General features: G+C 39.0%; 1 protein-coding gene across 1 annotated transcript in view; it reads right to left on the bottom strand.

Annotated features, from left to right (window-relative positions):
• The window catches only part of LOC145994374 (MFS-type transporter SLC18B1-like), a 91,873-nt gene that overhangs the window by 48,777 nt on the left and 26,572 nt on the right, over positions 1-16,524 (bottom strand). Inside the window, exon 3 of the mRNA XM_083130487.1 lies at positions 12,514-12,587. Coding sequence (XP_082986613.1) covers positions 12,514-12,587 — 74 coding nt within the window. The remainder of the gene's footprint in view (positions 1-12,513; positions 12,588-16,524) is intronic.

Raw genomic sequence — 16,524 nt, 5'->3', positions numbered from 1 at the left:
GGGATTGATACGATATACTGATATTATACCCCATTACTGAAAGCATTTTAAAAATTGACCTAACACTTGACTTGATCTGCCCTCCTCCCTTTATTTATATAGTGGATTAAATATGATGCACCTAGTCAGGCAGGTAACCAGTGAGCAGGGGCGTAGCGAGACTCATGGGGGGGTTCCCCGGGGCAGACTACTCAAGTCGGGCCCCCCATTTAGTGCTATTATAGGGACTGGTTCTACCAATACAGAAAAATGTGTAAATTTAGCATATGGGGCGGTGAAGAAATTTAATTCTCTTGATTATGATTAGAGATGTGTTTATTTGTTTCTGATAAATGCTAGAGATAGAGACTAACAATAAGAGCTTTGTATTAATGAAATAGATGCTGTGAAATACAGTACATTTTTATTCATTAACAAATTAACATTAATGATTAAATACAATGCTTAATTATGCACCGCCCAAGCTGCCCAGGCTTAGTTACGCCCCTGCCAGGGAGCTGGGTGCGTTGAACCCTTCTGAAATCCTGCAAATACCTAATTAAAATAGTTGTACAGTATAGTGGTAATTAATTTTACTTTCTTGGCAGAATTAAAAATCTTATATAATAAGTTGTAATGTACTGAGAAATACATCTTCAGGACTTCTATCCCCACCGTTCCGCCTTTCGATAGTGCGGGATTACCCCCCCCCACCACCAAATAAAATTCTGTCTACGGGCCTCCACTTAGTAGCAAAAGTAACTTTGAACCAACTAAATTAAATGATTTTTTAAGGGGATATGGTCTGATAAGCTTTCTTTAAAAACTTTTTTTACACATATTTTAGAAAACATAGGATTTTTATATCATTTCAGGAAACACCCCAAATTTTGTTTGCGCAGTCTGCGCCATTATCCTTGTCTCTGTGCTTACATATTAACCGCCGCAAACGAATTGCGCACACTTTACATCCAGAATTGCGCACAAATCTCACTGACCTGTTTTGCTCACAGATTTTGATCCAACGTTGCCACTTCGATAGCTTTAAAGTCTGTGCGCAAAATTGTTTTTTTTTTCTTTAGACAAGAAAAGAGAGAGAAATTAGAAATAAAATAGTAAATCTCTTAAGGATTAAATAAGAAATATAATTTGACCAGTAGAGCAATTCAAGATACAATTTTCATACCAATTTACTCAAACTCAAAAGTTAGGTTAGGTTAGGTTAATGACTTCACAACAAACACTTCTGTCAATCGAAGCTCGTGACCTTCGGTATAAATACGGAGATACACCGACCATTACATTCTAGTCCACCAATCACGTTCATCCTCTATGCCTATCTAATGCTACCCTTTTAGCAAAAACACGTGTAAGTCCACACACACAAACAAACAAACACAACAGAACTGAGAACGGCTTGAGAACATTTTGCATCTGACAACATCGCCTCATTTTTTTGTGCGCAAATCCTGTACATTGTGACAGCTTATCAACGGCTTATTAGATACCACTGATAAAACCGGAAAAGTGTGTGCAATCCGTCTGTAGCCGTATTAACTACACCCTTCTTCGAAATTACTCTAAAGTTTCTAGCAATCTATTAATATTTTGTGTGGTGAGAGCCTCATATGTTGACAGTTCAGAAACACTGTTATTTTATTTTTACTATCACCGATTTGAAGATGGCGGGCATTTTTTTTTATCATGGCGCGCGTCATTTTCTCCATTCGTAAGCATCAGCGGCAACTTTTTTATCTCAACTCTGGTAAGTCCTACGACAATGAGACAAAATCTGTGATGTTAAGCACATTATAGGCTACAATTATATTTATGTGTAATTTTCAAAATATTATTCCTTCATAATAAATTTTAAGGTCAAAATTGTGTATTTTAATCGCTCAAAATGACATTTTCGAACATTTTTTTTGGGGGGGGCAGTTTATTTGACACTTGAATTTTTTTGTGCAAGTACGTGTGTACCAATAGAGTATGTCAAAATTATTTGAAGCTTGAGACTTTAATATTTTCTTTTTCTACAGGGTCATAAACATGTACTTTTTGTTAAAAAATTCCAAGTTCAGGGTTAAATATCTCTGGTGGGCAGTTGTTTAAAAATCTGAAATTTGTACACAATACAGTACTCCATGATAAGTAACTTCAGTAAAAATTTTGAGTTTGAGATTTAATTGGTTTAAGAGATACAAAACTCGTGAAAAATTCAATATTTTGTATTAAATATGGTATGCCTAATTTCATTTTTTATTAACATTTTATGTTAAAATTTTGCAAATTGTAATTTGGAATGTCAATGAACAACATTTCAATCCTAAAATGGATCTACAATAAAGTATATATACGAGGGCGTGCTGAAAAGTATAGCTTCCTATGATTTGATTTTCTTTGTTACCTTGTAAACGCATTTTGGATTTTGAGCAACCATACATTGCACTTATAAGACTTTCCCGCTTCTCCATTGAAGGTTTCAAACATCTATCACCAAGGGATGCTGAACTATAGCGAGGAAAATGGCTGCATGTAACCATGCAATGTCGGTGGAGCGCCTGAAGTAGCGTGCCGTGATCGAGTTTCTAAATGCAGAAAATGTGCTACAAATTGACATTCATCTGAGACTGAGGGCATTTTATGGGGATGAATGTGTAGACATCAGTACTGTGCGATCTTGAGTTTATCATGCTCTTAAAGAAAACCCCAGCTGAAGAAATCTCAGCTATGTGAGAGAATCGAGTGAAAGGCCACGAACTGCAACTGATGGAGGTCATCGGAATCGTGTTCAGCTTGGGTTTTCTTTAAGAGCATGAACAGCCTATAGTCAGTTGGTAGGCATGCTAAGAAAAGTAATCAAAGAGGAAGAAAACTAATTGTTACCAGTCTATTCGTACTTTGCAAAACCATGTAGCAATACAAGTTAAGATATTACTGTTCTTTTGGTATCATTATGTAGATATTTAATAAGTGCATACTTACAATAACCGTATTCTATAATAGTAGTACTTAAAATGGAAAATTAGGGATGGCGGGGTGAAAGTAAGGGGCGGCAAAAACCCACATTGCCCGGATTAAAATTAGTGGTTCGGATCCCACTTATCCAGTCCCGATTTGCCTGTCTGTGCAAAAAGTGAACATAAAAATAAACTCAATGAGGCAATCATTTTTAGGGTGGTTTCTTTTTTAAAGGTGACACTGAAATCATCTGTCATACTCATTTCCATCATTCACTCTTTAAAATGTAGCATAATCTCAAAATACGCGGGCTATGCTTACAAAGACAAAGTTTGGTGGAGTGATAGGTATAACGAATAGTGCCTCTACGTAAAATAAACCAACATGATCGACAAATGGGCTTCCCGCTAGCGTGGTGGTAACGTCACCTTGTATTCAAGGGGCAGGGTTCGATACCCGGTGGAGTCATATAGTGCTTCGGATCCCACTATAAATTGTAGGGCCAGTACCGATTAGCCTTTGTGAACTTCAGAACTAACCTTAATTTCTTTAAATCGAAGAGAGAAAAATTAGCAAAGTCAGCACAAAATGCGAATCCTCTTTTCATCCATTCTGTCAAAATTTCACAATGTGTCTTTTCTTGAGATCCTCAACAGAAATAAAACACTCATTTGGATCTCAGACAACTTATGGTGTCCTGTATTTTTTTTGTGATACACAGTCAAAAAATGCAATTACATAATAGCTCTCGTTGTTTATATTTTAGTGATTTCATTGGGAGGCAATATTCTTTACCACTAGATGGCAGGCAAAAAATGGTGCGAATAAACAAATAGGTTGGGGAAAAAATATAGAAATATTGAAAATGATGGATTAAGTACTATATGTTAGTTATTGAACTATAAAAGAAACAAACATAAATGAGGTTAACGGATCAATATGTTACTAGAATATTATAATGACAACATAATGTCTCCAGGACAAAATTATATACGTACTATATTTATATTAATTTATATAGATTTATACTAATCAGTAATATATATACTTTCATTGTCTATGATTGTCTACCAAAGCTGGGGCAGTTTTTCAATTCAACAATTCGGGGATAAAAGCGTCGTCAAGCCAAGTTTGAAGACCATTTTCGTCACCAAAGGAGCTTCCTTGAAGATTGATGGATTTGGTTTGATTGGGTGTTTTAAGTGCACAGTTTAAAGTGGGATCCGAACCACTATGTGCCTCAACCGGATATCGAACCCGCGACCCCTTGATTACATGGCAATGACGCTACCACTGCGCCATCGGGGAGGCCCTGAAGATTGATGGATTGAGAGTTGAAAAGGTAGCAATCCGAGTGCGCAAGATCGGGGGAGTAAGGAAGATGGGGAATAACTACCCAACCAAGCTCCTGGCTAGTAGCTTTTATAATGTTAGCGGCATAGCCGTGCGCAGACCCTCTGATTAGGGGGGAGCAAAAGCCTTGAAAGTTCAGTCGGGAAAGAAAACCTCATTTCATCTCACTGTTTTAGTTTTATTTCATTCATGGGTGTATATGTGTATGTGTGTGCGTGTGTGTATATATAAAACATTTTTTTTAAATACTCTATGTGATCAAAAATATCCGGACACCAGTCAAAATGTGTGTTGCGCATAGTAGGCCACTCTGTGGTGCCATCTACAGCGAGGTGAGGCAAGCAAGGGACCACTGCAGGCAGCATAGTGCACGAGACAGCAGAATGGGTCGGTCGAAGGAACGTACAGACTTCGAACGTGGTGAAGTGATTGGGTGCCACAGGAGTAACAAGTCAGTGCGCGAGATATCCACCCTCCTAAACATCCCAAAGTCCAGTGTCGCCTATGTGATAGTAAAGTGGAAACGTAATGGGACGTGTACAACCGTATAACGTTCTGGCCGAGCGCCATGTTGACAGACAGAGACCGCCGTGTGTTAAATAGGGTAGTACGAGAGAACCGGCAATCCGCGATCGCCACCACCACACAGGAATTCCAAACCAGGGCAGGATGTAATCCTAGTAGCATGACTGTGTGACGTGAGGTCCGACGACTCTGTTACCATGGACGAGCGGCTGCCCATAAGCCCCACGTCACCCAACGAAACGCGAAGCGCCGCCTCGCATGGTGTAAGGAGAGGCGCAACTGGTCGTTAGAACAGTGGAAATCGGTGATGTGGAGTGACGAATCACGTTATACCATGTGGCGATCCGATGGTCGTGTATGGGTGTGACGAATGCCTCATAAACGACATTTAGCATCTTGTGTTGTGCCGACATTGAAATTCGGTGGAGGTGGGGTGACAGTGTGGGCATGTTTTTCCTGATAGGGGCTTGGTCCCCTCGTTTCTTTGCACGGTACTGTCACGGCGCATCATTACGTTGACATTTTACAAACGTTCATGCTGCCTACCATAGAAGAACAGTTCGCGGATGATGATTGCGTGTTTCAACACGACGATGTGCCCGTCCACACTGCGGGCCGTGTGGGACAGTGGTTTCAAGAGAACAACGTCCCACTTATGGCCTGGCCTGCGCAAAGCCCCGATTTGAATCCCATTGAACATCTCTGGGATGTTTTGGAACGCCGACTTCTTGCCAGACCATGCCGACCAACATCAACTGCTCTTCAAATCTCGGCACTCCGCGAAGAATGGGCCGCCATTCCCCAAGATACCTTTCGCCACCTGATTGCCAGTATGCCTGCGAGAGTGGAGGCTGTCATCAAGGCCAAGGGTGGCCCCACACGGTATTGATTGCCAGTGCATCCGATGGAGGATGCTTCGAACTTCACGCCCTAATTCCAGTGAGTGTCCGGATATTTTTGATCACATAGAGTACATTACATAATCAATTCATCCGCCCCATAACAAACCAACAGCAAAAATGATATAAATTGTCTTTGAAATGTGCGCGCTCCTTTTCCTCCAAACCAAACTGTTATAGCAGAACTGTCTGAAGTACTTAATTGTTCTTACTTCTCTCTGGTTGTGATTTGAATTGCTTTATTTTACTTCGCTTTTTGTGCCACTTTTGGCTACTTTGAGAAGATGGGGATGAGTGATGATAAAATGAAATTGATGAATGTGAAAGGTGCCCTCGTGATCACTATCTCTCCCTTCATTTCCTTTCCTCCAATTCCAGGGGAGTTCTTTCAGGGCTGCCAATATTCCTATCAGCACATATCAACAGGTGAATGACTATGAAGAGAGACGCATAGCGTTACGCAAAATTAGGAAGGAAAACATAACTGATGAGGGAAAACGCTCAACATCAAAATAAAACAAATACCACCCTTTTGAAATCATCATTGCTTAGCTGCATGGCTGGGGAGAGACCTGCGCTCGATCGCCAGCTCTAAACTTCGAAGGAGACGAAGAAAGTGAGCGGAAACATCCATCGCGACACTTAGGCTGCTCTCATACTGAACTAGGCTTCGTGGCGGTTCCTCTCTCGAACCTTTAGGCCACCCTCTGTCGTCAGCGTCCTCGAGCATAAATCGCCTTCGAAAAACCATACAATCGCAGCTATTACATTTAAAAAAATCACGAAGACAAAGCGTCCATCCTCATCTTTACCTTCCTATTTCCTTCAATCACCTTTCAATATCCTGTCATCTGTTTCTTCACCTCGGCTAATTCAGTGGGCTAATGGGATACTCTGACCTCTCTCAGGTACAGGTATAGTAGTAGAAATACGTGGGATATGAAGCTTCAACTGTTATGTACTAAGTCATTTGACAGGCTATGTAAAAGGGAGATTTTATAAATGAATAACATCTGTTTCCGAAGAAAGGTCTGCGTCTTCAGTAGGCTTCTTTATGGGCAATTATTTTCCTGAAGATGGTTTATTTTCAAAATACTTTTATAAATTTACATCTTAGTTACAGATCTCCATAAATAAAGGACAGAACAGATTTCCTTCTTATAATTAAATCTACGCGACTTTTGCAGTTTATTTACATGATATGGATCAAGCTGTCATATCAGTTATATAAAGACGACCAGGCGCTTGCTTGGAACTTTATGAACGCTCCTTGACATAATGAAGCATAACTTTGACGTGACTGGCGAAGGTTTTAAGTATTGACTCCGATTTTTATAAATTGGACATTATGGTCTGGCTTCAAGATATATGCAGAAATACCAACTGCTATAATTCGTAAAATATTAGAGACATCGACTTGATATCGGGTATGGCAACATGTTAGCATGTTCACAGGGCGAAACCTAACCATGCCAGATATCAATAATGAATAACCTGATCAATAAATAATAATCATGGAGACGAAATAATCTGAACTTATTCTTCCGTATGATGGCATGTTAGCATGCCCACAGGGCGAACCTACTCATACTTCAGAATAACATTAAGTCCTGTTGCTTTATGCAAAAATTGAAAATATATTACGTATAAGTTTCGAAGAGATGAAACTGAATTATCACAAAGGTTGAAAGAAGTCGTAAATTAACTTATTCTCACGCATGGTGACATGTTAGCATGTCCACAGGGCGAACCTAACCATGCGTCAGAATAACAGTAAATTCTGAGTCGAAATTTAACATAATTTTGCTAAGATTTTATTTAAAATTTCAGAAAAAATTCAAAATAAAGTTTAAATTAACTTATTCTTTCGTATGGTGACATGTTAGCATGTCCACAGGGCGAACCTACCCATACGACAGAATAACTATGTCTCTAAGCTAATTTGGGAACGAAGACTGAGTTCTTGAACCCTCCCATAAAGGGAGCTGAGTATTTAAGATGTTAATCCATCGGAGTCGGTGATGAAAATGCCCCCGAATTAGGTTCCGAAGCTGTATTTATACCCCCGCATGTCAAGCAGAGCGCCTCCCGTGACACAAAAGATAAACATAGCTACAGCTGTGATATGCAGAACTAATTTGTGTACAATGGCAATATTCTAAAGATTAAACAGTATGTTCCATAAGGTTCATTTTTCTATGTCTAAAACAACAGTTATGACCCATAAAGTTTCTATAATATTCTCTACTATAAAGTTGTCACATTCTTAAAAACTTCTTTCCAATGTCCATAAGGCTTATATTACTAATAACTCCAACTGAAATTTAGCTCTTATGGCTTTCATAATAGTTTGATTCTAAAACTGAGAACACATATTTTTGACTAATTGTCAACAATGAAAGATTTTGCTTTCAAGAAGCTTGCAAATAACAAATTCTAAACTTCTCGAATGACAGAATTAGGTCATTAGTTCAACTATTAAATATCTCATCTTTCATAACGTTTTTATAGTGAATATAAAAAGTAAAATAATTAAGAATAATATTAAATATGACCGAATCTTTGATATGGTTCGGGAGGATCATATCAAATGGACACTCACAAATATCCATGCCCAGGCCATGATTCGAACTTGTGCCCCCTGGCGTCGCAGTGCGTTGTACTAACCATCCCGCCACAGTGGCCTGCACTTCTCCCTGGTAAATTGCAACCCATTATGGAAAACGAAGCGAGCAAGAAAATTTTTCGTTCAAAATTTTTCAATTTGAAAACAGTATTGATTTAATAGGACGCAAAAGAATTCACAGGATGCCATGCCATTCTCTTTTACAACTTTTCTCATTCAGATTGTTCGGCATCCAGGGATAACTCCCGCTGTTCCCTAGCTACGGCTATGAACTTGACAAGACTGTAAGAAAAGCAGATATTTCGAGCGAAGCGAGCAAGACAATTTTTGGAAATGTATTTTTATTTATATAAAATTTAAAGTCTAGAGGGGTAATTGTCCCTCTGTCCCCCCTGCAGGTGCTCCTGTTCGTCTGGAAGAAATAATGCAAGAAAGACGTGAAAACTACTTCCATCTTGAGTATCCTTTTGTCCTGCTACTCTTAGATTCTGCTAGTCTTGCTTTCTTTTACTTCAATGTTTGCCCCCCTAGAATTGATCACGCAATACCCCTCTTCCCCTTGTGGTTGCCCCACTGAACCCCCTTCCACCGTAGTTTCTTTGAACTTTCATCGGCTTGAAAATACTTATTTCTCCTATAATATCGTTTAATAACAGCGATAAGATTCCTCTACACTAAATTTCTAGGTGAAAGTATAATAATGTAGGGGCATGGAACGTTTGGAAAGGGGGGGCAAGGATGATCACACCTTCCCCTTCGAAAACGAAATGTCAACCTAAAAGCATATATTTCACACGTATAATTTGATTTCAGTCATGGTAATTTACATTAATTACTATGTAATGAGGGGGACGCAGGAATGCGATAATTTCAAATTCAAGTGGTGTTTTTGAGGGCAACACTATTTTCGAGGTAATATGTGCCATGGAAAAATATCTTGCTTGTCCCTTCTGGGAAAAAAATCTGTGAAAGTCCACGACTAGTGGGTGTTTGCCCCCCCCCCCCATGGTTAGCGGAGTGTGGGTGTGCATTATCGTGTCGCAGCACTTGATGCTGTCTTCCTGGCCTACTCGCTGATTTGGTTGTTTTTCATTTAAAGCGTGCGAAATCCTGAACCTTACCCATGGAATGCAAATGTCTCACGATGGTTGAATGGTGCCAGTTCATCACATTTGCTAATTCTCAAGTCGACTGGTGTGGATCGTCGTGGATGAAAGAGCTTAAACTGTCTTCATTAAAGCCCGATGGTCTTCCTGAACGTGGAGAAACGCTTAAATCAAAAATGCTCTCTTTGTAATGACAAAACCATTTTCTTGCCCTGCTTTTCCCTTTGACATTCTCCCCATACAAGGGACAAATGTTTCGAGCCGCATCCGCTGCCTTTGCCCCTATGTTAAACTCCGACAGAAGAATATGTCGGAAATGTTTTCCCCCCACTGGACACACTGTTCTTTAGCCCATAAATAGCACCGCCTTTCTTCAAATCTGTAAAATTCAATGCGTATTCACAAGCACAACAATGCCACTCCAATTGATGAACATTGACCGATAAACAAAATCCTAACGCCGCAGTGTTGCCATACCAAAGACAAACACTACTAACTTATGCATCAACGCAATATTATTTCATTTCTGAGCTTCGCTTTCTATATTAACATGTTATGCCCGAGACTTGTCGAGAAAAAAGCGACACTATCGTCTGGTTCTGCACGAAATTTACTTTATTATGCGACTCTCTCAGATATACCAAGTGGATATTTCCGTCGTAATTGCAGTGCCAAGTCATTAGTGGCAAGTGTGTGCCTTTTATGTATGGTTGTACAGTCACGGACACTTCTGGGCTAACAAACCCATTGACTCTCATTGGTATCGTAACAACCCAGAACTGTCCGTGACTGTACAGTCAACGGCAAAGATAACAGTAGGCAAATTGCACATCATTATTTCCATTACTCTTTACTATACACACCCTGTGTTGTTTTAAGGAATGAATTTCTGTTGATACAAAGCAGATGATGTCCTCTGCCTATTGACGTTTTGACTTCAATTCATGACATCACATTGTGGAAAACGGACTGAATGAAAATGGTGATGGACAATTTGCCTACTATTTCTTTCTCTGTACATGTATTATGGATAAAATTAAGTTATTTGAGTGTTCCTTTTAATCGTAACAGGGTGTCAAACAGAAAAAAAAACACGATCAAGAGAAGTGGTTTTGTTTTAATGACCTCTATACAGGGTGATTCATAAGTCTGTGAATTTAGAAATTTACTACGAACAAACGATACAACTAGAAGTGGTAATTCTGATCGACGAACTCTCCCAAGTTTTTCACAACTGCTCTGTGTGTCTACCTTTGCTGATGCGACAGATATCTAACATACTGCATTTCGTCCCACACACAAAATAATTATTTAAGGAGGGGGTGTGTAAAGTTGGAATACACAATATATTTTTTATATATTTAAATATACCCAAATATCTGTCGCTCTATGTGAATTTGGTGGGGGGATAGAAAGTGCCCCAGTGCCACAGCTGCAGTGATATGGAATTTCTATCTTGCGGAAAATTCACGACAATACTGCTGTCGAGACGCCAACTGCAGCACTTGCACGTCTGCATTCTGTATCAGGAATCTGTTGAATAAGACAGCACATAATGGCAGAGAAGGAGAGAAAGCAAGTGGACGGAGCAAAGCAGTGCGCGTTGCTGCTACGGATGGAAGCAGCAGACACGTTTTCCCCTCCATGCACTCACTTCCCCTCTCACGCGTTTCCCCTCTCGAGTCACTACTTGCGCAGAGGACTTGTTTCGTTCGCTTGCTGCAGAGACTGTAGTGGCCGTACTGGTGCTGAAAGGTTTGTCTGACAGGATCCACAGTTGCTTCACTTCGCCCTGGACGAGGAACAGTGCATAAAAACACAGGTGGCCCCTTCTGAAAATCTGCTCGAAATAGTCGCTGCACATTCACAGTGGACATAGTTCTTGTTTATTCGAACACACGAAACGCCTTTTGACGTTTATTTAGCGCTATGTTTGCTACTAATGCCTCCTAGCGGCAAAACGTAATAACGTTGCCCTCGTGCGTCTAGCGACAGCTTTTAGTGCAGTCACTTTAAACGAATTCCTTGGAAATAATGGAACTAATTCATAACAATCTGAAATTTGGTATACAACTTCTTTATAACATTACTAACAACATACGAACAGTCGCCGGCGATGAGCCGTGCGCTAAGTCCGCCATGTTGAAAAATGGCGGACAAATTCAAATTTTCACGAAATAAAGGAACTACGTAATTGACAATAGCTTGAGTTTTATATATATCTTTCCTGTAACATTAGTAACATCGATTACAACGTATTAAGTGTTCCGTAGATCATTGACACGGTTGGTAACGCCGACATATTGGAAGCACGGCGGATAATTTCAGCATTTTGCATGATAATGCAACTGACTTGTAACAGAATGGAATTTGGCATGTGTGTTTGGTATGTAATGTAAGGTATGACAACATTGAATAACATTTGCCGTCTCATCAGTTGTACTTACCTCTATCATTCATACAATCTCCCCAGGGGTCCCGGAATCGAATCCAGACCTAGGCATGGGTGTTGCGAGTTTTCCCTTAATTAATTTCATCATATCATCTCTCATTCTCGTCTTCGCAATAAACCAAAAACGGCCGAAAAGGGAACTAAAATAAAATCATACAATCCTCTATTCAAATTATGTATAATTATAAAATTTATACTGCAGTTACTTGGCTGGTTTTGGGCAACCATCAAAATATTTGGCATCCATTTTCTTTTATAAGAAGATTCTTTCAACCTGGTTGTTCAGTACAACCTGGTTGTTCAGTACTAACTTGTCATCGCGAAACTTCTACATTTTAAAAGATTATGCTTTGGTGATTAACCAATTGAATTTCGGTGTTCATATTCAGCACGTTATGTGATATAAAGGTGTCAACAGTGTTGTGCAAAGAGGGAAGATTAAGAGAGGAACAATAACCGCCATTTCGCCCATCCTCTAAAAATAAATTGTCAACCCCGTGGAAAAGATTGAAAATGCATTTTGGAACCCCCTTCCTAAAATAAATACCTAAGATCACTAGTGGGTAAAAGTATAGCCCTAAAATTGTCCTAAAATTGAGGTATGAAACTTACCCGAACAGAACGCAACATGTTGAAGTTAAAAATAGTCCTGCGTTGTAAACAAAAGTAGGTCCAAGTACATTAAGCTGAAAGACAAGAAAATATGTATGATAAATTGAGTACATGTTCGAACTGTCCAACACAAGAGAAATGTTACATTGCAAGTGGGAATAGGAAAGGGTTTATGTATGATACAATTTCTAACACACACTTAAAAATTGGCTATATATTGATTGATTCATTGATTGCAGCTTTATTTCTTGATCAAAAATGAACCTGGTCAACCCATCGCATCTGTGGAAGAGCTCTCTCGTATACAAATGTAGACTGTAGCGTTGTAAGAGGGGTGGAAAGGAGAAAGGGAGCTAGGCAGGAGGCTTCGTGTGTTGCGTTCGTTAATATTGAGGAATCTCTCGTTGCCTGATTAATGAGGAAGGACAGCCTCACACTGGATCTGACTGTACGTGACGCAAATGACGAGTCACAATGCGACACGACGCAGCAAGTCGATCAATCTGTTGGCTAAAATCGGATAGCACATTAGTAGTGAAAAACCTATTGTTTCACCGACCTTCCTTGTAGGTATGCCTAATATTTAGCCTCAGTTGTGACATATTTTGATGATTTTGATGATTTTTTTTATGGATTTTATAGCATTTGACGATGTTCTAGCCCTATTTTTTGCTCAATCTTATTTTGGGACCTTTTTGGTAAGGTGGTGGGGGCCCTCAATGTAAACGCCTACGGGCCCTCAGCGTAAACGGCTACGCCCCCCCCCCTTTTCACGATGTATGTAGTGGCAATAGGTTCAATGCTCCCACGACTACTTTTGGAGGGTGTGAGGGGCTCGCAGTGTTGCCAAATTACTCCACAAAAATTTCACCACATGATATTTCACAGGCGAAGCTAACCTACAAATAGAAGTTGGCACTACTGACTAGTACCAAGAAATTTGCTTCACAACCCCCCCCTTTTTTTAAAATTTTGCCATATGATATTTCACAGGCGAGGCTAATCTACAAATACGAGTTGACAGCGATCTATGCTGTAATATTTTGTAGCCTTCTAAGATGATAGGTATGCAGTAAGATGGAGAGTTGGTGAGTACGCTAACTGGCAATAGTGGTGGTGCAGTGTTGATGCTCTTGTTACCCCCCTGTTTTTTCTAGCATACTGATCTATTGCATGCTAACCAAAAACTCTTAAGCAATATTGGGAGACAGGCTCGTTTTTTGTAATGCCACGGACGGAAATATGCATACCTCTGTCTTCCACATGTATGTAATGATATTTGAAGGGAAGGGGGTAAATTAACCTTATGGCTGACAATATTTCTATAAAATAACAATTCCTATGAACTCTGTAAATTTCCGAGCATATGTTGTATTCATATTTTTACTATCTTCGAGTGTACATTACAAATTTGCAAACAGATTTTGGCTATCTCGTACCGTTTAAGAGATAAACCTACTTCCGGTCGCCATTTTTAATTTCCGAGGATAGGTTGTATTCATACTTTTACTTATCTTCGAGTGTACATTACAAATCTGCAAACAGATTTTGCCTGTTTCTCTCTGTTTTAGAGATATTCCAAAATATATATATATATTTGATAAGCGACAACAACAGAGCCATCTCTGTGCAAATGTTGGAACTCGATGAATGCTTGAGGGGGACAAGTCATTTTTTTTTTCAGTACGTCAACATTTTTAACTCTTTTTGCCAGTGAATGGGTTAGGTGACTTGCAACGACGAAGGCCTTCTAGCAATACGAACTTAGCTTATGCCGGCGTAATTCGCTAAAATATCTTTAATTTACATATTTCTCATACCACCGTATCTTGTTCTATTAGACCTCTTCAAGAAAATCGCCAATTAGTGAAAACTAATTGAGCACAACAGCGAAAGAGGTGCTAATAGGGCAAGCATACAATGTTATGGGGATATGTGAACTGTCGGTTTCTTCGATTCGGATAAATGGATCGAATTGAAACTGGGATATTTTGCATTTTTTTTATATGATAGCTAAAATAACGGAGATTTTGATTGGCTAATAATTTATACGTGGTGTTTTCTTATTGGTTTAAGTAAGCAAGATTTCTATTGGCTCTATAAATCTATATAAGTCAGAGCACAGTGCTTATTTCTTACCTATGCTGGATCGGCAGAGGAACCCACATCGCGGGGGATAGAACCTGAACGGGCTCCACCAAAGTATAGGAGACTAGAAGCATATAATTTGGCGGAAGAACCCAAGTAAGGTCATAGAGTTTTTCATAGGGAATAGTTTTATCAGGTTGGTGATATCCCATTAAATTTTATATAATTTTTTTTAAAATTTTATATAAATAACATATCTGAAATTTCTATCGTTTGCTTGCTCATATTTTAAAGCATATACAAAATGGAATCACCTACCTGTTTTACTCGTAAGAATGATAAGATCGAATGTGTCACTTGTGGGAAACTAATTTCAAAGAATAATTTATCGATACATAAGACAAGGTGTAAAGGAGCAAATCGTTTGTTACCTTCTAAAGTCTGTGCTCAATGTGGAAAAGAAATTAGCATTCCAAATCTAAGTAGACATTTGAAAATTTGCAAACCATCGACCGGAGAAGGAATATTGAAAAGAAAAATTGATTATTCAGAAGCTGAAGCTTCTGCTCCAAAACAAATTAAGTTAAATAATAAATATAAACCAGTTAGGTCTGCATTTAATGGTAGACTTCAGGATTTATCATTTACGTCGGAAGCAGGCCGTGATGTTCCTAGTTTCTTGCGTGAAGCGAAAACTTTTGTACTGAATACTTTGAAAAGTAATCTTGAAAATAATTCCATAAAAGTATACGTTGATTTATGTTCCAAATATGAGAAAGTCAATGGTACAACAAAAGTTTTTTATCATCGTAGCAAAAACCAGGCTCTTTATTTGGCAGGTGTTGAAAATTTGGACGAGTTTTACTCTAATCTGTCAAATGAGTTGATTATGAAACATGACACTTTCGAGGCTATGGGGTCGGGATGGTCTTTATGTGGTAGTCCTCATACATTAACTGTTTACGTGAACAAATTCATGCCTTTCTCTGCATCGAGTTACGTTCCTCTACCACCGACCATTCAAAACAAGAAAGCAGTGTTAAATATTCAAAATAATGACTCAAAATGCTTTCTTTGGTGCATCTTGGCAGCTCTGTATCCTGTTCATTGGAAAAATAAACCAGAGCGAGTTAATCATTACAAGCAGTACGAGACAGATTTTGAAAATGTAATGTCTAGCATTGAATACCCCGTGGCATTGTCAGACATATCAAAGTTCGAGTCGCGTGCACGAGATTCTGATGGAAAACGCATTGTTATTAATGTATATTCTTATACGTCAGAAAAACATCTTGTGCATCCCATCAGGATAAATGATATCAACGATAATAATGCTCATATAATTAATCTTCTTTTAATTTCAAACAACAATATTCACCATTACTGCCTTATTCGTTCACTATCACGACTAATCAGAAGTCAAGCAACGAAGTATGCAAATCACATCGAGGTTTGTCCAAGGTGTTTGACCACGTTTAATGATCGAAGAGAATTCAATCACCAAATATATACCGCACGGCAAATTGCTATTGAAAAACGTGTCGAACATGAAATATATTGCGGTGACAACAAACCAGCTCGAATGTTGATGCCCAAAAAGAACGAAGTCGAAGAATTCAAAATGTACAAGGCTTTGTTTGAACATCCAGCCATTATCGTTGCAGATCTTGAATTATTTCTGAAGCAACTGTCCTCCTGCAAACCAAATCCAGATATTCCTCCACAACGCCATACCAGCTTCATGAACCAAATAGTATTGGTTACACTGTCATACGACAAGATGAAATAAATAAACCATATGTATATCGTGGACCGAATGTTATCGAACACTTTTTTGAAAAGATGGAAGAGGAGGTTGAGAAAATTGGCAGCTTCTTGCAAATATCCAAACCGATGAATTCGTTGACACCAGAGGAACAAAAA

Source organism: Lepisma saccharinum, chromosome 10, assembly GCF_977018435.1.
Source record: "Lepisma saccharinum chromosome 10, izLepSacc3.1, whole genome shotgun sequence".
NCBI classification, from domain to species: Eukaryota; Metazoa; Arthropoda; class Insecta; order Zygentoma; family Lepismatidae; genus Lepisma; species Lepisma saccharinum.
Note: the sequence above shows the minus strand (reverse complement) of the source record. Positions and strands in the feature narration are given on the sequence as shown.